The 27,352-nt window shown below is 30.5% G+C and overlaps 9 protein-coding genes across 10 annotated transcripts; 5 read left to right on the forward strand and 4 right to left on the reverse strand.

Annotated features, from left to right (window-relative positions):
- Positions 1-1,742: 1,742 nt before the first annotated feature.
- Positions 1,743-7,335, reverse strand: LOC145741453 (uncharacterized). Its single transcript, XM_082559045.1, has 18 exons — positions 7,159-7,335; positions 6,617-6,682; positions 6,134-6,244; positions 5,953-6,045; positions 5,720-5,866; positions 5,426-5,617; positions 4,987-5,292; positions 4,672-4,857; positions 4,443-4,550; positions 4,161-4,319; positions 3,853-4,053; positions 3,523-3,738; positions 3,205-3,411; positions 2,848-3,045; positions 2,667-2,765; positions 2,451-2,547; positions 2,098-2,243; positions 1,743-1,937 (listed from the first exon to the last, which is right to left on the reverse strand). The coding sequence occupies exons 1-18, from the start codon at positions 7,333-7,335 to the stop codon at positions 1,743-1,745; spliced, it is 2,904 nt and encodes a 967-aa protein (XP_082415171.1).
- A 197-nt stretch (positions 7,336-7,532) lies between these two features.
- LOC145743934 (trafficking protein particle complex subunit 6b-like) lies at positions 7,533-8,604 on the reverse strand. Its single transcript, XM_082562007.1, has 4 exons — positions 8,485-8,604; positions 8,194-8,373; positions 7,987-8,070; positions 7,533-7,893 (listed from the first exon to the last, which is right to left on the reverse strand). Exons 1-4 carry the CDS (start codon positions 8,569-8,571, stop codon positions 7,768-7,770), a joined length of 477 nt encoding a protein of 158 aa, XP_082418133.1. The 5' UTR covers positions 8,572-8,604; the 3' UTR covers positions 7,533-7,767.
- LOC145743933 (putative phosphoglycerate kinase) lies at positions 8,603-10,216 on the reverse strand. Its single transcript, XM_082562006.1, has one exon. The coding sequence runs from the start codon at positions 10,075-10,077 to the stop codon at positions 8,830-8,832; it is 1,248 nt and encodes a 415-aa protein (XP_082418132.1). The 5' UTR covers positions 10,078-10,216; the 3' UTR covers positions 8,603-8,829.
- Positions 10,217-10,278: 62 nt separating this feature from the next.
- On the reverse strand, positions 10,279-10,767 carry LOC145743935 (dnaJ homolog subfamily C member 24-like). Its single transcript, XM_082562009.1, has one exon. It carries the CDS (start codon positions 10,753-10,755, stop codon positions 10,279-10,281), a length of 477 nt encoding a protein of 158 aa, XP_082418135.1. The 5' UTR covers positions 10,756-10,767.
- Positions 10,768-11,528: 761 nt separating this feature from the next.
- Positions 11,529-13,137, forward strand: LOC145743159 (sideroflexin-5-like). The gene has a single exon (XM_082561066.1). The coding sequence runs from the start codon at positions 11,621-11,623 to the stop codon at positions 12,587-12,589; it is 969 nt and encodes a 322-aa protein (XP_082417192.1). The 5' UTR covers positions 11,529-11,620; the 3' UTR covers positions 12,590-13,137.
- A 29-nt stretch (positions 13,138-13,166) lies between these two features.
- On the forward strand, positions 13,167-14,882 carry LOC145743158 (peptidyl-prolyl cis-trans isomerase FKBP4-like). Its single transcript, XM_082561065.1, has one exon. The coding sequence runs from the start codon at positions 13,272-13,274 to the stop codon at positions 14,640-14,642; it is 1,371 nt and encodes a 456-aa protein (XP_082417191.1). The 5' UTR covers positions 13,167-13,271; the 3' UTR covers positions 14,643-14,882.
- A 3-nt stretch (positions 14,883-14,885) lies between these two features.
- LOC145743160 (putative palmitoyltransferase ZDHHC24) lies at positions 14,886-17,009 on the forward strand. The gene is made up of 5 exons (XM_082561067.1): positions 14,886-15,089; positions 15,255-15,396; positions 15,689-15,883; positions 16,051-16,203; positions 16,403-17,009. The coding sequence occupies exons 1-5, from the start codon at positions 14,924-14,926 to the stop codon at positions 16,596-16,598; spliced, it is 852 nt and encodes a 283-aa protein (XP_082417193.1). The 5' UTR covers positions 14,886-14,923; the 3' UTR covers positions 16,599-17,009.
- Positions 17,010-25,497, forward strand: LOC145743156 (PAN2-PAN3 deadenylation complex catalytic subunit PAN2-like). Of its 2 annotated transcripts, XM_082561063.1 has the most exons (29): positions 17,010-17,130; positions 17,364-17,487; positions 17,985-18,154; positions 18,333-18,452; positions 18,553-18,634; positions 18,784-18,914; positions 19,121-19,237; positions 19,520-19,701; positions 19,876-19,994; positions 20,128-20,310; positions 20,483-20,608; positions 20,737-20,859; positions 21,080-21,211; positions 21,454-21,618; positions 21,801-21,885; positions 22,034-22,174; positions 22,261-22,367; positions 22,511-22,597; positions 22,715-22,869; positions 22,968-23,107; positions 23,237-23,273; positions 23,416-23,527; positions 23,725-23,861; positions 23,979-24,183; positions 24,259-24,430; positions 24,563-24,714; positions 24,849-24,942; positions 25,022-25,088; positions 25,146-25,497. In XM_082561063.1, the coding sequence occupies exons 1-29, from the start codon at positions 17,060-17,062 to the stop codon at positions 25,270-25,272; spliced, it is 3,663 nt and encodes a 1,220-aa protein (XP_082417189.1). In that variant the 5' UTR covers positions 17,010-17,059; the 3' UTR covers positions 25,273-25,497. The 2 variants fall into 2 exon arrangements, with proteins under 2 accessions (XP_082417189.1, XP_082417190.1); XM_082561064.1 differs by lacking the exons at positions 17,010-17,130; positions 17,364-17,487 and having other exon boundaries at positions 18,040-18,158.
- A 308-nt stretch (positions 25,498-25,805) lies between these two features.
- LOC145741973 (myeloid leukemia factor 1-like) lies at positions 25,806-27,248 on the forward strand. The gene has a single exon (XM_082559682.1). The coding sequence runs from the start codon at positions 26,122-26,124 to the stop codon at positions 26,845-26,847; it is 726 nt and encodes a 241-aa protein (XP_082415808.1). The 5' UTR covers positions 25,806-26,121; the 3' UTR covers positions 26,848-27,248.
- Positions 27,249-27,352: the final 104 nt, after the last annotated feature.

Genomic DNA, 27,352 nt, shown 5'->3' on the forward strand with positions numbered 1-27,352 from the left:
GCATTTGATTACGCGAATCCCTTTTTTGACTTTCCCCGTCGAATTTAATAAAATGGTTGCCGTTTGTTTTTCTCAACATTAAACAAATTTATATACTATTTAAACTCTAACCCTGTCGATAAAATACAAACACATATAAAAATTCCCTAAATCAACTAACTTTTTTATGTAAAATGGCCGACGCTGTCCCTTCTCTCTGTTATTTATGTGCATATGACTTGGTGTCAGTATATATGCGAGCGCTCTGTTCCTTTTGGTAGCCGGCGGTGAAATATAAGACAAAACCTTTTTCTATCGCGGGCAATCGTTTTCGTTGTTTCACCATTTTCTAAAAATATTTCCATGTCTTCGTTTTATTCAATATTATGTAAACATATTTCGAATTTATGTAAAAAATATTTGTCAAAACATAAGGCCCAATTTTTATTTAAGCAATATACTAATTTTTAAATTTTTATTTTTTATATCTAAAATTTGATTAACTATTTTTTTTATATTGTTCTAAAAACATCAAATACATTTTTAAATTTTTTGCAATATTTTTTTTTTAATGACCACGGTCTGTTTAAAAATTGGAAAGTTAAGACCTCGGAAGCTCGACAAAGATCCTACTTTTATACTATTATGACGTCACGATTCGTTATTAATCCAACCTTAATATCACATTTAGGGATTTTCGCTGCGGGGTCTTTGAAATATTCGAAGAGTTAAGAAGATGCGAAATATTGCATATGAAGTCAAATGTAAGTTTAAAACTTATTTTTTTAATAACTTTAAAGTGTTTAATTTAATTTACGTCTGTCTGTTAAACACCATGTTGCATTAGTTTTTGTATTGGTGTTCGTAATAGTAATTGTTAAACGACATGTTGTATCACATAAGTATTTGTTTATTTTATAAGTTTGTTTATTTCACAAAAAGTATACAAAGGTAAAATATTTTGCAATAAATTAATAGAAAGTTGAGATTCAATTCATAAATAAATGCGTTATGTTTTTTTCACATTTTTTTAACTGCAAAAAATATATGTAATGGGCACGCGCGGTTGCTATTATGACATCACAATGCCCAACAACTTGGCGTAGCCAATGCGCGTTTCCGAGATCATAGGGCGATATGGTTCGATTTGCGTAATAGGATCAAACTATGATATCTTCTTTGTTTTTCACCAATCCATTGTTACGTAAACAAACTTCGTGGTTCGGCTACCAGTATGCCGGCGAGTGTTTACGTTTATATGTTAAGTCTTTTGGGTCACGTTTAGATCACATAATAGAACAAAATGTTTGGATCGTATTAAAGTAGACAGGGCTTAAATTTTTTTTTTTTAATATATCGTAATTTATTAATATAGATAGCCTTATATAATTTTTTAGAAAATTTTATTGTTCACACTCTAAAAAAAAAATTTCATATAAATAAAAAAAACGCTAAAAAACTATAAATAACATGCAAAACTTGCTGCAAACACAGTCTAACAATTGTCTTGTATTTGTTTTGTACTGTAATAGTATAAATTGTAACGTTGATAAACGTATCATGTGACGTCATAAAAACACTTCTCTACTCATCAGTTACCTCTGTAATAGTTTAGGTTTTAAAATGCTTGCATAAATGTATTTATTTAAAAATTAAACACACAACCATATATAGTATAATATGTAAGCTAACATTATTTTTTAAAATTAAATAACTTTTAGCATACATATTAGTTTATTTTTTATAAACTAGTATTTATTTTGTTACATGAACAAACCTGTTACAGTTAGAGTGGCTTTACTTGTAGCCGTTCCTTTGTTGTTGGTTGCCTTGCACATATATTCCCCAGTATCATCAACAAAACTCTCGTTCATGTACAGAGAATATTGAGATCCTTTGGTTATATATTGATAGTCAGGACTGTTCCGGATTGCACGGTTTTTAAAATACCAAATTATCTGCAAAACACAGTATATCAAATCAAATTAAAACAAATTCTTTAAAGGTAATCTTTAAAATAAAACAGATTTGGATTATGTCAAGTCTCTAATTCTTCAAAAAAGTGAAAAAATATAAAAAAAATGATCAATTTAACATCACAAAAAGTTAAAAATTGACCTTCGGGTGTGGATTTGCGTTGATAGTTGCCTCAAAACATACAGGGTCACCCTCTTTGACGACCACATTCTTTAACGTTTCAACAAAACAGGGCGACCCACTGTAACTTCCGGATGAATTTGTACCATCACTGCTAACTAGGGATTCTAACAAAAAAACGTTTTATTTTGAATTTAATTTTGATCTGATTTATGTTAGAACTTTAGCTTGTGCAAATTTAAAGTTAGCTTGTGCAAATTTAAAGCTTAGTTGTGTGGTGTATCAATAGATACTGTAACACATTATTGCAGCAATTTACTACTAATTGTATTTATAAATCATGCATTAATTTTACAACATACCAGTTCCTTCACTTCCCGAACTATCTTGCTCCTCTTCCTCTTCTTCTTCTTCTTCCTCTTCTTCTTCTTCTTCCTCTTCTTCTTCATCCTCGCCACTTTCATCATGTTCCTAAACAGAAATTAAAGCTATTGATACATTCGCTTTGAAAATATTTAATAGTTTAATTTTCCAAAATTATTTGCAGCAATAATAAGAAAATTGCTTGTAGCATCTATAAATGTACCCACCGATTCGTCGCTGTAGTAGTAATAATATTCTCCATCGCTTTCCTCGTCTGAAGTATACTCATCTTGAGCATTTTCCAATTGTTGTTTAAGAAAATCGATCTGTAAATGTTTGTGTTTATTTTTTCTATGTTATAGTTTAAGAATTAAGTATATTTTTTGTGTTCGAAAATTGATATTTTACTTGTTTCTGTTTGGCGAGAAACATTTCTTGTTGTTCAACTGTCATTCGGCTGAACTTGGTTTCCTCAATTCTTTTTCGCTCGGTTTCTTCTTGTGCTTTTAAAACCGACTCCATTCTGCTCCGGATGTCGATCTTTTGGATTGGGCTTCTTGAATGTTCTTCCTTGCCGTTACTCTCATTATCGGAGTTAGAATCGTTCTGTAATGTATTACATAGGGTTGGTAAATCTCTTGGTAAGCATAGGGCATGTGATTACTTAGACATCTTTGCCTTCTTATTTGAATGCGGATTTTAGATTATAAAGTTTAAAATACGGTTTGTATATTAACAAAAAAAACATTTAGACTATTCACAAACCTGAGTTTTGGCTTGTATAAAATCTCTTCTTTCTTCTTGTAGTTTGCGCATTTTTTCTTGATGCAACCGCTCTCTCTCCTCTTCTCTTCTTTGTTGTTCGATAACGTCAAATTTCGTAAACGATGACGCAAGTTTTCGTGGTCTTGGGCTGTCTCGACCCAAACGTATTAGTTCCTTGGTACCGCTTGTGACGTCATCAACATTATCCTGATTTAAATCATACATGCCGTAATCTCATAAAAATGATCCTTACCCAATGAGAAATTGTTTGATAAAACACTTGTTGATGTTTAAAAAAACTCGGTAGTTAGAAATTACCTGGATATTTTTCTTTTCTTCTTCAAAAGATCGAACTTCACTTTCTAGTTTCTTAATTCGTTCCTTTTGGGCTTTTAATCGTTCTTTCTCCAACTTTTCTTGTGTTATTTTATCCAAGTTTGTAAGAGCATTGGAGAGTTTGTTCGGTGCCCGGGTAATTCCACTTCTAACCTCCGTTTCATTATCACTGCTTTCGTTTTCGTCATTTTCCATACTCTGTATATGTTGGAAGAAACATTTAATTTAGATTATATTTTAATAATTTGTGGATATGCAAACTTAAGACTTTTTAAAATTTTAAAAGTTTTTAATTTTTCTGCCTTAGGCTACCATGTTCTGCCGGGCTTCTTGAAATGATTTCCTTTCTTCTTCCAACAACTTTGCTTTTTCTTGATATAATTGTTCTTCCTCGTTTCGTTTTCTCTGCCTCTCCATTAGATCAAACTTAGCAAAGGAGCGAGATAATTTCTTGGGTTTTCGCTTCTCAATTTTTGGAGTTTCGAATTCTTCGTCGTCTTCTTCTTGCTCCGCCTGCAACAGAAAGATTTTTAGAATTAATCAACCTTAGAATTTCAGTGTTTTTATAATTACAAAAAATGTTAATTTATTATTTTTAAATTCCTTTTTTATTGACATACTTTCATTTTATTTTTTTCTTCCTCCATGAGTTTGATCTCAGCCTCCATAAGTGCTCTTCGTTCGTCCTGGATTCGCTTCTCTTCGATGGCAAATCTTTTCATTGTAATTTTATCAAAATTTACCAAAGAACTGTCAAGTTTTTGTGGTGCAGATGTTTTCTAAAAAACGATAAAAAATTATTAACAAACTTTACAATTGGGTTTATTGTTTAAATTTGGGGACAATAACTTTGTTTGTTGAAGAATATTTTGTGTGTTAAACTGTAAAATATTTTAGCTTACTGTTGGACTTTCTGTGTCCTCATCATCTTCGCTTTCACTCTCCTCTTTTCTCATCTTTGCCTCCTCAAATAATCGCTTCTCCTCCTCGAGTAGCTGACTCCGTTTTTGCTTCATATTAAAAAGTTAAATACATTAATTTACATTTAATAATAAATAGCGAGGAGATAATTAACAATGTGTTTCGGTCACGTAAATATTATAAGTTCTGTAATATATTCCACATATTCACTTGTATTTTAATTCTTTCGTTTTCGATGCGTTGTTTTTCCAAAATGTCAAATTTCAACTTTGACGAATCAAGTTTCGATGGTTTTGTTTTCTTTTTCATTTTTGGATATCTTTGCCTTCCTGTGTTCGCATCTTTTGCCTCAACTTCCGACGAGGAATTTGATCCCGGGGTAAACTCTTCCGAACTCTAAAATTATGCAAAATGAAAACTAAAAAATGGACATTTTAATAAAAATTGAATAAGAGAAATATTTTATTATAGTTTTATGTTTAACATTTTGGTAATGCAAGCAAGGTATAAATTTACTTAGGCTACCTGAGTTGAATCGGCATTATAATTTGCCTTAGCAGCTTTCATACTGTTAGTCTCTTGTTGTAACAAACTCCTGCTTCTTTCCAACTCCTTCAATCGCTCCTTTTCTCGCCTTTCTTTTTCTAAAACATCAAAATTCGAAAACGAAGAATGCAGTCGCTTTGGTTTTGATTTTCTTTCCGCAAGAAGTCGCTGTTTTTCTTCTTTGGCTCGAACTATGTCGTCAAAATTTGTTTTAAGTTTTCCTGGGAGCCTTTTTTCCTCGATTTGTGATTCGTCTTCGTCTTCATCGCTTGCGCTAGTTTCTTGCTAAATAGTTTATCAATATATAAGTTTACAGGCAAAATGCATTTTAATGTACCTAATTAAATTTTTGTGTTGTGTTGTTTAGATTACCAATCGAATATACAAGAATATTAAAAATCTTGGTTTTAATTTTCACCTTTTCGACCTTAAACATTTTAATTTCGGATTCAAATTTTCTTCTTCTTGCATCCTCGATTTTTTGACTTTCTTTCTCTTTTCTCTTACGGTCGATTTCCTCAAAATTGAGCGAAATTTTTCCAGGTTTGGTTTTACCTGAAGTGGCGTTGTTTCTTGGTGTATCGTCGTCATCTGATAGGATTCCCTCCGACTAATCAAAATTATTAATTTAGTTTAAACACTTTTAAGTACAATTTTAAAATATTTTGTACTAAAAGTTAAATCCCCCCTATTTGCTATTTAAAACCAAAACATTTATTTTAAACACCTTCTTCTTAGCCAGTTCGAGTTCAATTCGTTTCTTTTCTTTGGAATCGCGTTCAAGTCTTCGTTTTCTCTCCTTTTCTGTCCGGGCTTTTTCCTGTTCCTTTTTCTTTTGTTCCAAAGCCTCAAATTTGCCCTAACATTTAAATAAATAAATATCATTTTGTAAACATTGTTAACGTATATTACTGAATATTTAATAACTTGAATGTAAGAGGTTACCTTTACTGTTCCAGTTAATCGGGGCACATAAATTTTATTTACATTATGTTTCTTTTCAACCACAGGTTCTTCATCATTTAACAAAGCATCCAACTATAAAAATACACTTGCATTAAACTTATAACAATTAAACACCTAGACCTTAAGTAGCAACGTGTTTAAAAGAGATTAAATAATATACTTCTTCTTGAAATTTAGCTCTATTTTGATCCCGCTTTTCCTTCGCCATTCTATAAGCCTTTCCCCCCCTTTCTTTTTGCTTCTTTTTGTTCTGATTTTCCCCCATAGCATTCTAGTGAAAATGATAATGTTATTCGTCCTAATTCACCGGCAGCGTGGTGCAGTGGTAAAAACACTTGCTACACCACACATGAGGTCGTCGGTTTAATCCCCACTGTTCTCATGCTGTAGCGCCCTTAAGTAAGGCGCTATAAACGGTATGAACTCCTGCTGAGCCAGCACCTAATCAGCAGTATAATTACCGGCAATAATAATCCATATAATATCCCAAACTGCTACAGGCAACTCGAGACTGGGTCGGAGTAACTGATGTTACTCTATGTTGAAGTCGCGGATTCGACTTTCCCACATCGAGGATAAAGATATAAACAAAAAAAAAATATGCAATAACATTTTAAATCTGTAAAAGTTTATTAATTGTTACCTGGAATTTATCAACAAGTTTCCCTTCGCCCAAGGATGATACCACTTTGACAGGCCTTCTTCTAGTCTAAATTTAAAAATACGAATCGTTTTGTAGTATTTTATATTTACCCCAAGTTTAAATATGTTAAGTGGTTGGAAGAAAATATGCCTGGTTTTTTAGTTATTTATTCACAAAAATGACTATTATTTATAATACCTACCCGCTTTGCATTTTTTTCGTTAACAACTTCCTCGCTCTTTTTAGCAGGCATTATAGCGTTTCAATTAAATTTCTTTTAAAAAAGGTGAGCTTTTCACAGTAAGCGTAAGAGAAGTTACTTCAAAATTATAATTCTCGCTTTAACTAAAATTCCAAAGATTTAAAAAACCTAAATCGCTTAAATAGCAAATTTTAATTTAAAAAAAAATGTTTAATGAAAAATTGTTCAAATGTCGTTTTTATTTTTTTGTGAGTTAAACTTTACGATATAAACTACCTATAAAGCGTACTAACAATATCTAAACTAAAAGACTGGGTTATGTTTTTTAAGCGCCGTTTACCAGTATCTCTGACGTCTGTTTCTTGCGTTTTAATCTATGCTCTGATAAGATTTGTAGTTCGCAACAATCAGCTGTGAAAGTTGTCCACTGTTTTACTAGTCGCAGCTGCATTTCGTTTGTCATTGACCCAGTGACGTCATCAGAGAATTGACAGAACCATGTGGTTAGCTTTTTCATAAACTTTGTCGCAAAAAAAAACGTAAGCAGTTGGATCAGGTCGAAAAACTGGCGCTTGTTTATTTGATTTTGTTATGTTTAAGAAATTAAAAACCCTTTCATTGATGCATATTATATGATTAGTCATCTTTAGCATGTATAACTATGTTGTAACATGTGTAGGGTTATTAACACAACAAATATTTTATCACTTTTTTATTGGGTGCGCGTCTAACTCTATTCACGAATATGTAACACACCAAATTAACAATTAGAATAAATCAAAATTAAAAAAACATGTATGATACGAATAAGAAATCAATAAGAAATTTATGAAAGTTTTTTACTATTTGCAATTAAAAAAAATGTTTTACTTAAACATACAAAAATTGTAAATATATTTTTCTTGGTATTGCACTAAGAATAATAAAAACGTTTTTTTAGTTTGTTTTGTTAAGTCCTTTGAATCATTATTTGAAATTTGGTCGACGGCATATTAATAACTTCAGCAGTGACCACACTGTTTATTCCTAAGTTTGCAAGTACACCTCTTACATAACCACATGGAATAGCTAAAAACTGTTAAAAAATTAAGTTTTATTGCTGAGATTTATATTACATTGTTTTTGTTATTTTATAATCCATATATTTCTGGTGTTGGGTCATACTTACACGTGGTGCATATTCCATGTATTGCTTCCCAGATGAAATATGAGATAAAAGTTTAAAGTTGTTGTCTTGTAGTACATAAACACCCTTAAAAGAAGAAAGCGCATAATCATACAAAGCAATGCCTTTAGATTTAATTTTACAACACTATAAAAAACAAATTAGACTGTTTACAATAACTGGTTTAAATTATTTTTAATAGTATATTACCTGGTGATTTGTCCGCAGGTTGTCAACTTGTTTTTGATACAACGCAGTCCAGAAGTCTCTACAAATAAACTTCATTATATCCAGTTCATCTTTAAAGCGAGGAGTGTCTTTACTTAGTTGTTCTCCCAAACTTATTCCAACACGAAAGCCGTGAGACTCAAGCTGAGAAACTGATTGGTTCTATAAACACATTGATGTTAAATTAAGCACAAAAGGGTAGAGGAATATTGTGGAAGTGAATAGTGTTATAAAGTTAACACAAGAAAGTACTGAGAAAGTAAAAAAACTTGCCTTATCCCTGTCCACTGATGAGTAAATGTAAGAGACTAGCTCACTGTGAAGCAATTCAAACAAAACATTAGTAGCTTCTTCAGTCATTTATTACTTAATAAATTAAACCTAATTGCACCTAAGTGACAGTGAAAGAAATATTAGAATCAAACTGCAAACCAACATTATTAATTTATAATAGAATTTTAAAAGGAACTTTTAGGAAATATCAGGCATTTTTGGCAACTCGAAATAAAGCATCTGAAATACATACTACAATATTACAAATAATTGTGCACAATTAACTAGTTCAACTTCTACGAAAATAATAACACTTGTTCGAATCAATGGTTAAAGATTAGACAGTCATGCATCAGATAAGGAAGCAACCCCAGGAAGAACTTTGCCTTCGAGTAATTCAAGACTGGCACCACCTCCAGTGCTCACATGACTCACTTTATCCTCAGTTCCCAACTTTGCGCAACAAGTTGCAGTATCACCACCCCCAATAATGGTTACAGCACCACCTGCGGTCACTGCTACAACAGCATCCATTAAAGATTTTGTTCCAGCTGCGAAGTTAGGATACTCAAACACACCTGGAGGACCATTCCAAACAATTAATTTTGCCTTCTTTACCACTTCAGCAAAAATCTTGTTGCTCTCTGGGCCGACATCAAGCCCCAACCATCCATCAGGAATACCTCCATCCACTGTTGCACATCCCACAGCTGCGTCTTCAGAAAATTTATCAGCTGTAACAAAATCAACGGGAAGATGGATTTTCACATTCTTTGCTTTTGCTAAATCCATTAATTCTTGAACAATCTTGGCACCATCTTCATCATACAAAGAGTTTCCTATTTTCATACCATTGAGTACTTTAAGGAAAGTAAACGCCATTCCACCTCCAATGATCATTTCGTTTACTTTGTCCAGCATGTTTCTAATCAACTGGATTTTATCCTGAACCTTTGCTCCTCCCAAAATTGCCAAGAACGGTGACTCCGGACTTTCAAGGGCTTTGGCAAAGTAATTAAGCTCTTTTTTCATCAAGAAACCAGCTGCTCGCTGCGATAGAGTAGCACCAACCATTGAGCTGTGAGCACGATGAGCAGTTCCAAATGCATCATTAACATAAACATCCCCAAGTTTTGAAAGACTTGCTCTAAACTCCTTCACCTTTTCAGCATCAGCTTTTATTTTGTTTCCAGCTTCATCAACTCCTTTACCTTCCTCTTCAACATGAAATCGTAAATTCTCAAGAAGAATCACAGAGCCTGCTGCTGGATTCGCACATTTTTCCTCAACCTCAGAACCAACACAATCATTTAAAAATATGATATTTGTCATGAGCAATTTCTTAAGCTCCTCAGCTACAGGTGCAAGTGAATACTTGGCCTGTTTTCTGCCATCAGGGCGACCTAAATGACTCATCAGGACAACTGATTTTGCCCCATTCTCAAGGCAATACTGAATTGAGGGCAAAGCAGCAACAACCCTTTGGTTATTGGTTATCTTGGATTCTTTTAAAGGGACGTTAAAATCCACTCGCATAAGAACTCTTTTTTGCTTAACATCCAGTTTATCAATACCAAGCTTATTAAGAGACATTATTTAAGTTTAGTTTACTTAAAATAAAAAAAATCTTATTCTAAAAAAACACATAAAAATATAAACTTTTACCAATTATATATAAAAAATACTAAAATTTATTTTTAAATAGGATTATCTATTTAGGTAATAAAATTGCACCTTACAATATACATTAAACTGTTGAACAGTTTGCTAGGCCACTCATATGTTATCTGATTGTTATGAGGAATCCACTTGTAATAATAAAGAGCAATTTGAACAACCAATATAAATTGAATTTATAATATTAACATTGTCATTGGAAATAATATATTCCCCACCACATCTGCATGTGTGCATATATTGAGGTGTTGGACATTGAACATCGTTATCTAAACAACTTTCACACCCGCAAATAACGTTTAACTCTTCAACTAATAACGTCTCGTTTACGTTAAGTTGCTGTTCAAATTCGTATTGCTTTAACTGCGTATCGTAATCAGCCTTTAAATTAGGATCACTTAGCGTTTTCCATGCTTTATTAAGGCGCGTAAAAGATTCATTTGCAAATAAAGTAGCTTCTGTCAGAGTCTTTCTATTTTCGCGATTAGCGTGTTTGTCCGGGTGCAGCTGGATAACTAATTCTTTATACCGTTGTTTGATGCAATCGAAAGTGGAATAGTTTGGTAGGTCCATTACTTCGTAAAAAGAATCCATGTTATGTATTGTTGTCAATTACTCTTGTAGACGACCTTAATATTTTGAGGATAACTTGGATATTCACGCACCACTAAACAAGAAATAATAAAGTTGATATTAATGATCTTGTGTTTAGCTTCTATTTGATTTCAATTATTTTTAAATTTTTAATTAATTTTATTAACATGTTTTGCAAAACAACTGGTGTGAACATGGCTAAATATTAGCAATTTGTTAAGTAAAATGTAGTGTTCGAGTTTAGTGACTTTACCCTTCGATGTTGTAGCCTAGATTACATCCTTATAGCTCTTTTTTATAATGATTCTACTATTAGTTTAGTGACTTTACGGTAAGTATTTAATTGTTTGCGTTGGGGAGTATTTTTTCTTGAGGTAAAAATATAAAATATTTGTCTAGACATGTTTTTGTGTCTAATTAGAAAATTTATTAATTATCTGGTATAAAAAGCTTCAAAATATTATTTATTTTACCTATAGTTAAAAATAAAAACTTGTTACTTATATGTTTTTTTTTCTTTTTTTTTGTAAAGAAATTTAAATATTGCGTTAATAACAACATTCAAAAAATATCATAGCGTGGTGTAAAAGTTAATCGTTAACTGATTCGAATTTTCTCGTTGCTTAAAAGTGAAAACGTGCGTGCCGTTTGTTTACAATTGATCATTTTTAGTTTTTTGAGTGTTTTCTTGTTTACACTTTTTTAATTAGTTAAATATTTAAATATGTAAGTTACTTTTGATAAAAAAAATTATATCCTGACTTACAGATTTATTTTTCATTTATTAATAGGACGGTGTTCAGTCTGTCAGTGTTTGTTTGTTAGGTTATATTTGTTTTTTTGTCCCAACTGCCCGAATAATATTATGTCGAGTGATATTAAATTTGTATTAGGTGGATCAAAGTATGACCAAAGTACATTTTTTGGTCGATATTGTCATTTTTTAAATGTAATCGACCCTCGAACATTATTTACTTCAAAAGAAAAACTTCAGAAGGCTGAAGATCTTTTAAGTTCTTACGAGGATAATACTTTGCCTAAAAATATAACCAATAATGATTTATGGGAGGCCCAGAAAATTAAACAAGCAATAATACACCCAGATACTGGAGAGAAAATTTTTAGTCCTTTTCGAATGTCTGGTTTTGTTCCTTATGGTGCACCAATTGTTGTCGGGTTATTGATACCAAATCAGTCCTTGGCAATAACTGGGTTCTGGCAATGGCTGAATCAAAGTCACAATGCTTGTGTTAACTATTCTAACAGAAATGCTACCCAAAAAACATCGACCCAAGATTTTTTATTGGGCTACACTGGTGCTGTGACCAGTGCGGTTGGAATTGCATTGGGTCTGAATGTTTTGATTAAGAAATCGTCTGGTTTAACTCCAAGCATGAGGACATTGATTCAACGGTTGATACCGTTTCCAGCTGTGGCAACTGCTAGCGTTTGCAATGTTGTTCTAATGCGTTACAGTGAGCTTACGACTGGGATTAATGTGGAGGACTCACAAGGAAATGTAGTCGGAGTTTCACAAGTTGCAGCTAAAAAAGCTCTTCAAGAAACTGCAGCAACGAGGGCTTTTCTTCCAGCTCCAGTTCTGCTCATTCCTTCAATTTCAATTTCTTTGCTGGAAAAAACAAGTCTGTTTCGTCGCTTTCCAAAAATGCATTTACCTGTTAATGCTGCATTGGTTACATTGTCATTTGGATGTGCATTACCACTCGCTATTGCTATGTTCCCCCAGGTTTCTTCAATATCAACAAACTGCCTCGAAGATTCAATTCAGTCCAAAACAACTGAATCAGTGTTGTACTACAACAAGGGGCTGTAATTTTGTTTTAACTCTGTACCAAATCGTTGTAGTACCCTTTTTAATTTCAGTAGCGTATTTTTTTGAATAAGAAATCTTTTTAAATTTTTTTAGTGTGATTTTAGCAAATTTTAATTTTAGAATGATACAACCCACTGCTTGTAGTTTTTTAGTATTAATTGAAACCATTGTGCATATTTTATCCTTTTAAAAGACCTTTTTACCTGCAATATTAGATTGAGTGCGAGAAGGTGTTGCATTATTAGTTTGTTTATGCAAATTTAAGCTTGTTAAGCAGCCATTAATTTAGTATAAATATATTTTCTTAACTGGCAAAACCACTATTTTGATTTTGTGATCTGTCCCCTATTAACTGTAATTGCAATTGACTAAATGCTTTTTATTTTATGCAATTATCTTAAAGAATGTAGAGCAAAGATTATATTATTGTGTGTTATTACTTGTGAAAGAAAATAAATTTTGTTAAATTTTTATATATATTTAGATATTGTGGAAGTTTTGTATACATGCCATACTATGGATATTAAAGTCATGTCATTGATAATTTTGTGTTAGTTTTTCACTGTATTTTAATTGAAAATCTTTCATTACAGGTTGCCTGCAATAGATTTGAAAATTTTAAGGGATTTCCCTCTATTAAGTAATTTTGGTTTAATAACATTAATTGTAAGAATTAATAAAAATGGCTGACGAAAATTATGTGGTTTTAAATGAAGATGGTGGAATCAAAAAGCTCATTAAAACAGAAGGACAGGGCGATGAAAAGCCACCCAAAGGTTCAAAAGTTACTGTGCATTATACCGGAAAATTACTAGATGGAACTGTGTTTGACTCATCACGTACTCGCGGAGATAAATTCATGTTCAATCTTGGAAAGGGAGAAGTAATTAAGGCTTGGGATGTCGGTGTTGCTTCGATGAAAAGAGGCGAGGTTTGTGAGCTGGTCTGTGAGTCGGAGTATGCTTACGGCAAGCGTGGAAGTCCTCCAACAATTCCTCCAGATGCAACTTTGATCTTTGAAGTCGAACTGTTTGATTGGGAGGGTGAGGATATTACTGAGGGCAAAGATAAAGGAATAATCAGGGATGTTATTGTAGAAGGAGAAGATTACACAACTCCGAATGAAGGAGCTTCAGTTGAAGTTAAAATTATTGGATCAATTAATGGAAAGGTTTTCGATGAGCGTCAGATCAAGTATGTTGTAGGTGAAGCTGAGAGTGATTTAAATATTTCACCTGCTATTGATATTGCTGTAAAGAAGATGAAGAAATTGGAGGAATGCAGAATCACAGTAAAACCTAAATATGGATATGGCGTCGAAGGTTGTAAAGCCCTTGGTGTACCAGCAAATGCAACCCTGAAATACACTTTAAAACTTCTGGAATTTGAAAAAGCAAAAGAAGCATGGGAAATGACTGACGTAGAGAAAATTGAACAGAGCGAAATCGTAAAAGAAAAAGGAACAAAATTTCTAAAGGCAGGTCTAGTTAAAGATGCAGTTACTCAGTACAAGAAAATGGTTTCCCTACTAGAGGATCATGAAGCTAAAGAAGATGGAAGTGAGGAAGACAAAGCATTATTGGAAAGATGGAATAAGGTTAAACTCGCTGGATATTTAAACTTAGCGTTATGTCAAAACAAATTAAAAGATTATGCTGACTCTGTTTTGAGCTGTAATGAAGCGTTACAACTTGATTCTAAAAACGAAAAGGCTATGCATCGGCGCAGTGATGCTCTGTTTAATCAGTACGATTATTCTGCTGCCAAAGAGGGATTTGCCGAACTCATCAAACAATATCCTGAAAACAAATTAGCAAAATCTTATTACCAAAAATGTGTCATTAAACTAAAAGAGGCGAAAGAGATTGAAAAGAAGAAATATCGCGGAATGTTTGACAAGTTTGTTACACAAGATGAAGAAGATGAAATTCGAAGAAAAATTGAGCAACAAAATGAGCGTGCCAAAGCAAAAGCAGCTAAGAAGAATGCAGCAAGTGAAAAGGAAGAAATGACAAATGGTGCAGGCGAGAATACAAATGGAATTTCCGCTTAGATTTTCTTGCAAAAATAAACAAGTTTTTGTAAATTTGTTGTTGTCCAAAGCTTAAACAAAATTAAAGTTGAAAAAATTGTTCTTAGGAGAGTTTATGACTTAAAAAATTGCACAAGTTTTTGAATTATTTGTTCTGGCTCTGATGTTCGGTATTAAATATTGCCATCATAATTTAACTTAGTGATTTCTTTATTAAATTTATATACTTGATTTCTTAAAAAAAATTTGTTAATTTGCAGATTATAAGATTAAAAAAAAATAGTTAATTAAGAAATTTAACAATGGAGGAAACAAGGAAAGATTATTTAAAAAGAAGATCAGAGAAAATAATAATGGGTGGAATTCATTTTGGAGTATTTTTAGTTTATCTATTTGAACTTTTGGTAATTTTACCAAAACTTTATGGTTCTGAATACACTACTATGAGAGTTGTACATTTAATAGCAGGTTTGTTTTTTTTCAAATTCTTTTACATTTAAGTTTTTTAAAGTATACTTTATAGTTTGTGTATTAAAATTTTTTGTTTATCTGGTTAAGTTATTGATTAATTTTATAGCAGAATCTATAATTTATGTTGAAAAATTTCCTTGGTAATTTTAACATTATTTTTAGGACATTGGATATTAGTAAATGTTCTGATTTCTATGTGGAAATTCACATTAATTGATGCTGGTACAGGAAGTAAAATATTACCAAGTGTTCTACAACCAGGCTGGAGATATTGTTTTCAGTGTGAAGCTAACTTTCCTCTTAGGTAAAAAAACAAAGTAACATAATATTTTTCGGTTATAAATTATGAATAATATTGATTTTTTATTTTTTAGGTAAATATATTTCTTAGTCTTATTTAGTCTTATTTTCCTTCTATTTTAAGTTTCACTTTTATTAAATAAGAAAATAAAATTTCTTTTAAAAAAGTTTGCCTTTTATTTAGAAAATTTTCAAATAAAATATATATCTTTGTTTTATCCTTTTCGTAAAAAATATTTTTTGAGATTTTAAGAGAATATAATTGTTTAAAATGACAATTAAAAAAATGTATTTAGATCTCGACATTGTTTTTACTGTGAAAAATGTACATTAGTACGAGATCACCATTGTGTGATAGGATCAAACTGCGTTGGTTATAAAACGAGAAGATATTTTATTCAAATGGCATCCTATATGTGGCTAGCACTATTTTATGCAAACCTACTTAACATGGACTTTGTATGGGAGTTATATCATTCATTCTCTTCCCAGTAAGTTTTTAAGCAGTGTGTTATAAATTGACCTTTCAAACCATTTGTAGCATAATTATTATTTTAGTTCATTCTCGTATAATGGTTTTAATGAGTTATGTAAAAGGTAGCATATACTACTTTTATTTGTGCATTAATTTAAATTTTTTTTCTATGTTTTTTTTTAGATCTTTGTTGACAATGTTTATGCCTCTTCTGGCTTGGATTTTTGGTGTTGCTGAAAGTGAAACATTTTTCATGGCCATGTATACTTCATTTTGTATCGTTTCCCTGTTATATGCTACCGCTATACTACTTTTTCATCTAAAAAACACATTTAAGTAAGTTCATAAATGGGGTTACAGAACTGGGGTTTACAAAACCTTCCTATAAGAAATAATAATTGTGTTTACATTTACAACTATTGTTAATATATATTTTTATAGATAAATGCATGGATATGAGTGATTTTTATATATTTTTAGCTATTCAATTTTACATAAATAAAAAATCAAACTTTTTTGTTGTTGATTTATTTAGAGGAAGGACCACTCATGAAATGGCGAAAAATGAGGGTTTAATATATGACATGGGCTTAAAGGAAAATTTAAGACAAGCGTTTGGTGAATATTGGATGATAGCCTGGATATCTCCTTTAATCCCAAGCCCCTTACCTGGTGATGGAATAAATTTTCCTGTAAAAGAAATTTTGGAACAAAACGGAAAGACTTTATAAAATGTCTCTTTGATTTAAAAATTTTATTTGTTGTCTTATTGATATAAATGTCAAAGATATTATTCTGAGCGATTTAGTGTTACTCTTTTTAAATATTCGATTAATTAATCAATTTTATATAGTTATAACTATTTAAATATTTTTGTAAATGTGGTATTTATATTGTTTGCGAAAGTTGAAAAAAAATGGTTCGTGATGTGTTTAAAGAATGTTGCAATTTTAATGGAACATCAGAATTTGTGTTTTTTGTTCTTTGTGTTTGGGTTTTATTTTTATATTGCAACTTATTATTCTCCAATATTAACCTATCTTCAAATTCATTTCACATCAGTAAAGATATTAACAATAGCAGTTATTTGAGCACTTTTAGTATACATTGATTCGTTTAAACTTAATTTAAATTCTATTCAGGTAATTTCTAAAAATTAGGGTAAGTTATCAATTAATATGATTTTGTGAAAATGTTTCAAGTTGGTGCACCTGAATATAACACCCCAGGTCCCCATGGCATTCCTGCAGTTAATCCAATGCCGTGAGTGGTTTGAATTCAGTTTTTTACTCAAACGTTTTACACACAGACATTGTTTTCTTTGTAAACTATAATAACTTAAAAACATAAAAGAGTAAAAATTGCAAGTGGCAAATTATAAATTCTACATTGATTGTTATGGCTGTGTTTTGTAAATCAATTGTTTTTTGTAACCCTTATTTTTTAATAAAACATGGGATTAAAAAATTAAATACTTTTTTAAATGAACTTTTTAGAGTAGAAATGGCTGGGGAGTTTGCAGAGTTGAATGTTTTGCAGATCGATGGATCTCCACAGTTTGGAGCCAGTTCGGTTTACTTTGATTCAGAACTGGAGTTAATATGGGTCGGAAATCAGGGAGTAAGTCTAATTTAATTTAAATAAAGAAAAAAACAAAAGACTTTATTGTAACATAGGAAAGATAATCAAAAGGTTGATTTTGTCTAAATAGTCTTAATGCCATATATTTTTAAAGTCATATATTAGGGATATTTTTTTACTCAAAAATTAATAAAGTTGGTGTCACTGAACACAAAAATGGTTTTAACTTTAAATAATTTCACCTACTTTTTAAGTTATACAACTTTAAAAAAAAAATTAAAATTAATTATAAAAAAAGAGAATAAAGCCCTGTTTGTGATGACGTAGAAAGAACCAGCTTGTATACATTCACTACACTACTTAGTACTTTCTATGTCACACAAAAGATATGGTAACCTGGTTTTTTAATGTAATCATTTTCTAGTATTTTTGAAAATTAAATAAATTACAAAACTCTGTGATATAACACTTTAATGGTTAATAAACTTTTTAGTTAAATCAGTAATTATACAGAAAATATATTCTTTTTATTTAAGGGCCATGTAACTTCATATTATGGGCCTACCATGCAAAAGTATACCTCATTTCAAGTTCATGCCAGCAATCCGATACTGGAGATTATGACAATTAAAGATAATGTTTATTCTCTTACTAAAAACTCTCTAAAATGTTCAATGAAAAGAGGAATTCCTGTTTCAATATTTACGTAGGTAGTTACTTGTTAAAAAAAGAAAATTAAAAATGCTGTTATAATTTTTTACCAAAAATTTTACTAACAACCAATTTTTTCTATAGCTTATTTAAATATTTAGGTTACTTATACTGTGTCTATAATTTTTAAAACATTTATTTTAAATATATAATACATTGCTAATTTTTTGTAGTGATGCAAATCTACAAGATGCGCAGTGCATGTCATTAAGAAAGGAAACAAGGATGCTGATTGGTGGAAAAGATTCATCAATATTTGAGATTGACCTGAATAATATGGGAATAGTTAGAAGGTATTAAAAAAAAATCTATGTTTTAAAATAGAATATTAACAACAGAATAAGTTATTTTTTTATTATATAGTGTTTTTTATTTTTTAATTCCAAATTTCAGTGTGCCAATAACTGAAGATCAGAGAACTGCAATATTTCGAACAACTTCTAAGTTTTTATGTTGTGGTGGATTTAATGGAAAGGTTAGTTGGTTTGTGTTTTAAAAAACAAAACTTGCATTTTACTTATTAGATTTTGGTTTTAATATTCTTACCATAATGTTCAGGCCTAGCGTTTGTTATCTAAAGCTTATTTTTTTTGTACAACTATAAATATATTTTGTTCCTTCAAGGTAATGTTACGAGATCCTGATTCACTTAAAGTTGTTCAAACTCTTGATGCTCATTCTGGAACATTATCAGATTTTGATGCAAATGGTCACCTGTTAATTACTTGTGGATTTTCCACTTCCATGAGACCTGGGTAAACATAAACATACTAAAAAAAATTAAGCCAATAAGTTAACATTACCATTCAAAGCATGTGTTTGTAAGTTTTATTGGGTATTAATAGTACATAAGAATTAAATTTGTAGCCAGTACTTCAAAATCAATTTTTATACTTTATTTAATAGTTTTTTATTTTATGACCTATTAGTGCATAAATGGTTTAAAAATTGGAATGTTTAGGGGTGGAGGTGCCATTACTCAACATATGAGTTTGGATCGTTTTGTGAAGGTTTATGATCTTAGAATGATGAGAACCTTATCACCAATACATGGAGTTGTTGAACCCTCATTTTTAAGGTTTGTTTGTTATTTTAATATATGACTTCAAAACTTTTAACATAGTTTGTCTTCCAAAATTCGTAAACATTTATTTTTATGGTTCATACTTTTTTTATTTTGTTGATCCCATTATGTTTTCTGTTTTTGTTTGGTAGTATAGGCAAGTAAAAAAAAAGGTATTATATATATATATATGTAGATGGTTTAATTAGGAAATTTATTTTTTTGTATGGTCTTCAGCATTTTTAATTACTATATAATATGTTTGTTTTGAAATAAATTAACAAATTGCGCGCTTAGATTTATGTCAACTTACACTCGGCGCATGTTAGTTGTTTCCCAAAGTGGACAATTTCTTATGGTAGACGATAATGCTTCAGTAACTTCCAACACCCAAATTTACCAACTTAACTTACTTGGTACAACTGTTACTAACCTGGATGTTTCAAAATCCATGCAAGCAATTGCATTTGCTGACTCTGGTAATCAGTTTTTTATTGATCTTGTTTTTTATTAAAATTTTTGACTGGCACAAAGTGATTTATTTATATTGATTTTAATTGATATATTTTTTTGTGCATTTTGTTATGTTTGATTTTTTTATTATGTAGTTGTGCTAAAATTTTTTTTTTTTAGTATTTTTTGTATTATTTTAGGTGGATTTTTACACTTATGGTCTGAATCTGCCAATCCTACCTTCAACCAATATCCAAAAGATCCTGAATTTGCATCATTAGTTGAACCTATTAATTCCATCAATATTGATAATGACATGGTTTGTTTTTTTTATTTTTTACATCATATCACTAGTTTTAAAACAATTAATTTATAGTAAAAATTTTTAAATAATAATATTACACTTTTTCATATAATTTTATTTTATTAAAATTATAAAATATATGTTTTAGATTCCCTTGTCGGTTGTTCCAATGCCATATCAACAAGAGAAACTTTTTTCTGATTGGCCAGCTAAATACTGCCACCCGGTAAGTCGAAGACCTCCACCAATCAGCACAGAACTCTTACGAAGCATGAAAGTTGTTCATGGGATAGGATATGCTCCAAATCCTGGCAATAGAAGAAGAAACCAGGTTAGTAGATAAGTAGTATCTGACCTTTTTAAAGTTAATATGCTTTATTATTTAAAACCTGTCATAGTACATAAATGTATGTGCTCATTTGTTACTAGTGTTTAATTGTTAAGCAAACTTGTAATTTAAATTTTTCATTTTGCATTATCAAATTTGTCTTTATGTTTGCAAGGTTCCGTATAAGTTAAAAGACATGTCAAAACGGGATCAAAGGGGGAAAAAGGCAGCAGTACCAGACTCACCACTAGGTAGAGATGAACAACCTCATTTGTACATGGTTCCTAAAAAGTACAGAAAGGTGTGTAAAAAATTTATAATGGTAATTAAATTTTGTTTAGCTATGAAATATCGCTTTGATATGGAATATCTTTACTATTACATTAGAGTAGGTTGTAATAAAACGTTATTTTCATTTTATGTTTTTAGGTGATGTTTAAATACTCGAAATTAGGTGATGAAGAAAACGAGATGATTCAACATTATAATAAAACAAACTTTGCTGGATTGGAACCAAATATTCCAAATGCCTACTGTAATTGTATGCTACAGGTAAAATTTATTGCAGTATTTAACAAATATATTAGTAAATTAAATTTTGATATTTTGTTATTTACTTGGTTATGCCTATTTTTCATATAAGCTTCAATTGTTTATAAATAATAATTAAATTACCAAGAAAATTTTTTTTTTTAACGTTAAACGTTAAAATCCAAACATAATATTTTTTTTTAAATTTTTGGTTATTTGTTTAAATATAATTATTTTTTAGGTTTTGTATTTTATTGAACCACTGAGATGTGGTTTACAAAGTCACCATAACCTTAACAAAGAGTTTGATTTAGCTGAAGAAGTTGGTTTCTTGTTTCACATGCAAGATTCTGCTACAGGAGGTGTTTTACAAGTAAGTTTTTTTTTATTCGTACAAAACTAATTTTGTGAAGATTACTGAATTAGTGCTAAAATTTTAAAGTTTTTTTTTTGAATTGTTTTCGTTGCTTTTTGTTATTTTAGTTTATATTTAAATTAATTTATAATTATTTTAAACAAATGCATGCATCCTGAATTTTTTTATTATGCTAACTTTGTAAATCTGAATTTTAATTGATATTATTTTAACTTTTTAAAATTATGCTCTGTTTTTAGTCAAGCAATTTTCTTCGAGCTTTTCGAACAATACCAGAAGCGACTGCCCTCGGACTTGTCCAAAACACAACAAAACACGATCAATTGGCCACCGGGGGCACTAGTAACAATCTCGGACAGTTAATTCAAAACTGGAATCGATTTATTTTACAACAACTACACACAGTAAGTTCTGTCAGTATACAGATTTTAAATAACATTACTTTATTGATTTAAAAAAGATTTAAATATATGTTTTTTTTCCAATTTAGGTAATGATGTTTGATAATCGGTTGAAATAGCAGTTTATTTTTTCTATTTTGCAGTTTGTATAAGGTATTATTATTGTTTTTTAACTTTTTGGTTAGGAAACTATCCCAACTACAAACAATGAAAGTGATCTGGACATTTCTTTGTTAGAAGGGGAGGAAAGAAAAGTGTCAAGCCCAACCAGTAAATTGCCATTTTTTGTACCTCTTTTTTAAATAAAATACATTGTGTTAAAGTTTTAACTAAGTTAAGGACTAAAAATTAGGTTAGTTTACAAATATATAAAACTCATTTAAATTTTAACATTTTTGTTAATTTTTAATTTTTATAGATTTGGAAGAAAAATCCTTGATTGAAAAATTGTTTGGAACAGAAATGAAAGTGGTCACCCAATTTCGAAATGGAAGAGTAAACGAACGAAAAAGTTTTCAGTTTTTATTTAACCTCAATTACCCCTCCCTTGGCAAAACAGGTTCATTGTACAAGTATCCTAAATAGTTTAAAAAAAATTATATTTATAGAAATGTTAAAATTTTTAAAAGTATATTTACTTTAAAGGGGATGCAACACCTTATGTTCCTTTTTCAACAATAATATCTGATAGTATTTGCTCCCAAGTACATACTAAAACATGGGACGACCAATCTGAAACTTATCAGCCTATGGTATATGTTTTTGTGTATAGTGGTTTAATTAAATGACCTACTTAAATTTAATATTAAAAAAGCACTGGTTTAAATAAATGTTTAGCCTAATGTTTATATAATACTTAATATTTGTGAGCTTCATTTTTGTTAAATTTTTATAGATTCAAACAAAGACACCATGTTCTCTGCCTGACATTCTTGTTTTAAATTGTTCGCTTATTCGAGAGGAAGACACTGCATTTTGGAAGGTAATGTTTAATCATAACAAAAAATACATATTTAAAATATTTAATTTCAGTTCTAAATATTTTACCAAATTTGGTTTTTATAATAATGTAATAGTGTGTAAATGCAAAACTTTTTAGACTCAATCTGAACTGTTCCTTAAAAAATTGGAAGCCAAAATTTCTGAAACAAAGAAAAATCAGAGAAATTCTTCTAGTAGCTCCACAGGAGATCACAACCCTGCCTCTGCAGGTTATAAACAGGACTCTGTTGCTAATCCAACTAGTGAAGCATGGTTAGTAATAAAAAAAAGGTTTTTCAGTGTAGCAAAATTTTTTTTTTTTTGAAAAGAAGTCTTTATTATTTAAATTTATAAATTAATTTTTTTGATAGGAATAAATTTGCCACCCGCGAAGGTCTTGATTTCTCATTTGAGAAGACTTCAAGTTTACAGTGGGTTCCACTCAATATAAAAATGAAGATTTCAGAAGATGGAAGTCTTGTGGTCCGGTCTTGTAATGATGACCAACTTGGTAAATTAAAGTTTGCTTGGTGTTTTTTAGTAAAAGAAATGTGCTTGTTTATTATATTTTCATTCCTGTTTTTTTTTAAATATTTTAGTTAATTATGTAAAAAGATTTGTTTATAACCTTTTTTTATAGAATTAGAGGAGACAAATACTTACAATTCAGACCCAATGTAAGTAATTTGATTATTTTTCTTGACTTTTCTTGTTTTGATTTAATGAGTTATTGCTATAGCCTAATATGATTTAATGAGTTATTGCTATAGCCTAATACAAATTTTGTTCTTTTAAAATAATCAATGTTTTCTTGTATAGGATGATAGAATATGAGTTGTATGCAACAGTGGCCCATATTGATGACCCTAGAACAGGTGGGAACTTAATCGCTCAAATCAATATCGGGAAAAGATATCATCAAAGAAAAGAGGTTAATTTTTAGTTACTATGTTTTAAGTTCTTATTTATTAATTGCAAAAAATGTTTTTTTTTGTTTGGTAAACGTAGTTAGCTTAATAGAGCTTCATAAATGGTATAAGAAATACCTGGATATCATTAAACTCCATTTTATTAGAAGTGTTGTAGCAATCTTATTTAGAAACAACAATAAAATAATTCTAATTTTAGGGTGTCACACACACACAATGGTATTTATTTAACGACTTTCAAATAAGTTCTATTGACAAAGAAGAAAGTGTTGAGTTTGATTTAAAGTGGAAAGTGCCATGCATACTTTATTACAAGAGGGTGGATATTAACTCAAGGTAGTAATTTATATTCAATTTTATGACATCTATATTTGAATAACCTTTAAAGAATTTTATACCTGTAAAAATATTTTAATTTTTTAAAACTTTTAAAACATATATTTTTAATGTTAGGCATTCAATGAAAATTAATTTTCCGCTTACATCTGATATATTGATGCCTACACCAAGTATTTCAAAAGGTAGACGTCACTTAAGTAACTCTGAACCTCGGAGTCCGACATCGGTCATGACTTTTACTCCACTCTCGCAACAGGAAATTTCAACTCATGATGGTGTAATTGTGGCACTTGATGCAGAATTCGTGACTTTAAATGCTGTAAGTTTTTTAGATTTTTTTTTCTAATTTTTTTGTTAAATTTAGTTTTACTGATATTAATTATATTTATACTAGGAAGAAGCTGAACTGCATAGTGATGGAACTCGTTCAACTATAAAACCAAGTCACCTGCTAGTTGCTAGGGTGACTGTTGTTAGGGGTGAAGGACCTATGGAAGGTGAACCCTTTATTGATGATTACATTTCAACCCAAGAACAAGTTGTTGATTATCTCACAAAATTTTCCGGTAACAATTTTTGGACCAAAATATTTAAAAAATTAAAATATTAATTTTTAGATTTTATTTTACTTAAATTTAAATACCAATGTTTGAAAAATATGTGTACAGAGTTACCAATATGTTATAACTTGTTTTAAGGCATAAAACCTGGGGACTTGGATGCTTCAATATCATCGAAACACTTATCCACATTAAAGTTGACTTACTGTAAACTGAGATATCTTATTCAATGTGGTTGTATTATTGTTGGCCATGGACTTAGCAATGATTTTAAAGTTATAAATATTTATGTAAGTATTGAATTAAAACCTAACTTACCTACGAAAATATTTTTTGTGTTGTGTTAGGTGATACATATTACATTTTTTAAATTTATTATTGCATGATCTTAAAATATTAATTAAAGTGTTAAAATTGTTTTTAGGTTCCTAATGTCCAGATTCGAGATACAGTTCATCTATTTCACATGCCCCGCAAACGTTTTATTTCCCTAAGATTTCTGGCTTGGTATTTTCTACGTGAGTTAATTCTTAATAAAAATTCTAATTCTTTTATAAGAGTGTTTGTTTACCTAAATACTTTGTTTTTAATTTTTAGATGAAAATATTCAAACAGATATGCATGACAGTATTGAAGATGCCAGAACCGCATTAAAGTTATACAAGTAAGAAAACAAAACATAGTTGATTGTATTCGTTATTTGAAATGTTCTTTTGTTTAGGAAATACTTGGACTTTATAGAGGGAGGTGAAAAACTAAAATATTTTCAGCAAGTTGTTTTGAAAAAACTTTACGACGAAGGCAGAAAACTCGAATGGAAAGTTCCAGAAGATGCCATTACCACTTGATATCAGAGCTGTCATAAAAAATTATGTTTTTATATGAAAAGAGATCAAGAATAAGCATTATGTTAAACATGAATGTAGTTGATTAAAAATGACGATATAGACCTTAAGGAGAACAAATGGCCTTAACCCTGTAAACATATTATATTTCCATCACTGCCTTTCTATTGTTGTTTTTTCTTACATTCTTATGTATTGTCTCGTAACCATGCCCTTTTCAAACCAATAAAAGCGAGTTTGATAAAATGGTGATGTAAAATATAAAATTTTGTTTATCAGTGGGTAGCTAAATTTGGGTATTTTTAGCAGGCAGGTAAATATTTCTATGCCTATTAAAGAATAAGATAATGTAAACATGCTTGCATGTTTGTATAAACATGTACATGATTGTTGCCACAAAGAAGTCACAAGTGTGTTTTACTATCCTCGCTAGTGATTGGCTTAAAGTAGCAGAGAGGTACTTGTTTACATAGAAACGCCAAGTTAAAGCGTGAATAACTTCGCTCATAAAATATTACTACTGGCGAAATTTCTATCTGTTAAAAATAAATTATTTTAAATGAAAGTGCAATTATCTACAATCAGGCGTGTTTTTAATATAATTTTAGGTTATTATGTTACGTTTTTCTTTGTTTGATATCGGGTTACCTTTAACTTCTATTGTTATGACATGGAACTGTGGGTAATGTCGCTTCAACGATTTTCAAGTAAGTTCGTTACGCACGTATCGTTAGCAAGTGCTACTGTGCAATAGCGAGTTACTCTTGCTTTTAACAGTGTAATGTTTGAAATTAAACTTAGAAAACTTCGTGCATTTTTTAAATAATTATCGAACGTAGTTACAAGGAACTGATGTTTAACAACATGTTTCGGGAATTTGAAGACGATTCTTTTTTTACGGGCTTTCCGTCAAGTTTTCGGTCGATGCCAAGCTTGGGCAGGCAGTTACAAGGTAGAAACGATGACGAAAATAAGGGCAGAAGCATCTCAACCAAAGATCCGTTTCAACTTATGATGGGTAACATGAGTAAAGCCATGGAAGATATGCGATCATTTGCAACCATGGATCACATTCATGAAGGTAATCCCAATGCATACAGTTATTCGTCTTCTTCTGTAATGTCATACCAAAATGACGGAAAATCTGAACCAAAGATTTACCAAGCATCTACTTCGACAAGACGAGCACCGGGCGATGTTAGGGAAACAAGGCGTACTCTACGTGACAGTGAAGCGAGGTTAGAAAAAATGGCTATAGGACAACATATAGGTCGTCGGGAAAAGGTTGTACAGAAGAAAAGAGTAAATGGCGGTCCAATTGAGGAAAAAAAGAAATATATTGAAATGGATGAGAGTGATGAGCCAGAATTTGACCAGGAATGGAAAAAACATGCGAAGTCATTTCGGATATTTCCATCTGAACAAAACATTCCCCGTAGAAATGGTCTCGAAATGCCTAAGTACAAAGAAAGTAGTCGAAACCTTCTTTCTGTTAAAGGCCAGAGAGATGACAGGCCAAGAACTCCGCCCCGCATACAAGGACCAAGTAAAAGTGGAAGGCAAAGACATTTAAAATAAATCAAAATACTTTACATTAAATGTGTTTTTTACATGGCAATCTTCATAAAAAAATTAAATATAAATTGCAATTTTTTTTTGACATTTAACTGAGCTTGCCTTTTTGTAAAATACTGTGATATGCTAAACGTATTTTTTTGGTAACAATTTTTATTTCTTAGTGTCTTGTGGCACAGCCCCCTTTTAATAATGTTGTAGTATAGTAAACAAGTATTTCTTGCCGAGTTGTTTACGTTTTGTAAAAGTTACCAACAAAGACAAAACATTAACTAATTATGTTAGTAAAGGTAAAAAATCAAATCTCGAGCGCTTTTAAAAAATAGAAGCACATTTTGTTACTTTGCCTAAACATTTTTTTATCATGAAAATTTCTTGTTTCTTTAACAAAAATTATCAACAAATTAATTGTACCTCACACTAGATAGTATAGAGCCTTGTTTACATAAAGTTCAAGTTACAGTTCAGGAAAACTGTGTTTAAAAGTATTGAAAAAAAATGGAAAATG

Source organism: Corella eumyota, chromosome 2 (assembly GCF_963082875.1).
Source record: "Corella eumyota chromosome 2, kaCorEumy4.1, whole genome shotgun sequence".
Classification (NCBI taxonomy): domain Eukaryota; kingdom Metazoa; phylum Chordata; class Ascidiacea; order Phlebobranchia; family Corellidae; genus Corella; species Corella eumyota.

Coding starts and splice junctions, on each gene's coding strand:
- LOC145743933 (XM_082562006.1), bottom strand. CDS start 10,077: ATGTCTCTTAATAAGCTTGGTATTGATAAACTGGATGTTAAGCAAAAA.
- LOC145741453 (XM_082559045.1), bottom strand. CDS start 7,335: ATGAAAAAGCTAACCACATGGTTCTGTCAATTCTCTGATGACGTCACT. Junction 4,858..4,986: donor ATAATGCCGATTCAACTCAG/GTAGCCTAAGTA, acceptor GCATAATTTTAG/AGTTCGGAAGAGTTTACCCC. Junction 2,766..2,847: donor TTCTCGCCAAACAGAAACAA/GTAAAATATCAA, acceptor AAACATTTACAG/ATCGATTTTCTTAAACAACA.
- LOC145743935 (XM_082562009.1), bottom strand. CDS start 10,755: ATGGATTCTTTTTACGAAGTAATGGACCTACCAAACTATTCCACTTTC.
- LOC145741973 (XM_082559682.1), top strand. CDS start 26,122: ATGTTTAACAACATGTTTCGGGAATTTGAAGACGATTCTTTTTTTACG.
- LOC145743934 (XM_082562007.1), bottom strand. CDS start 8,571: ATGACTGAAGAAGCTACTAATGTTTTGTTTGAATTGCTTCACAGTGAG. Junction 8,071..8,193: donor ACCTGCGGACAAATCACCAG/GTAATATACTAT, acceptor TCTTCTTTTAAG/GGTGTTTATGTACTACAAGA. Junction 7,894..7,986: donor ACATGGAATATGCACCACGT/GTAAGTATGACC, acceptor ATTTTTTAACAG/TTTTTAGCTATTCCATGTGG.
- LOC145743159 (XM_082561066.1), top strand. CDS start 11,621: ATGTCGAGTGATATTAAATTTGTATTAGGTGGATCAAAGTATGACCAA.
- LOC145743160 (XM_082561067.1), top strand. CDS start 14,924: ATGGAGGAAACAAGGAAAGATTATTTAAAAAGAAGATCAGAGAAAATA. Junction 15,397..15,688: donor GAAGCTAACTTTCCTCTTAG/GTAAAAAAACAA, acceptor AAATGTATTTAG/ATCTCGACATTGTTTTTACT. Junction 16,204..16,402: donor CATCTAAAAAACACATTTAA/GTAAGTTCATAA, acceptor TGATTTATTTAG/AGGAAGGACCACTCATGAAA.
- LOC145743156 (XM_082561063.1), top strand. CDS start 17,060: ATGTTTCAAGTTGGTGCACCTGAATATAACACCCCAGGTCCCCATGGC. Junction 18,915..19,120: donor TCCACTTCCATGAGACCTGG/GTAAACATAAAC, acceptor TGGAATGTTTAG/GGGTGGAGGTGCCATTACTC. Junction 21,619..21,800: donor TTTTACAACAACTACACACA/GTAAGTTCTGTC, acceptor CTTTTTGGTTAG/GAAACTATCCCAACTACAAA.
- LOC145743158 (XM_082561065.1), top strand. CDS start 13,272: ATGGCTGACGAAAATTATGTGGTTTTAAATGAAGATGGTGGAATCAAA.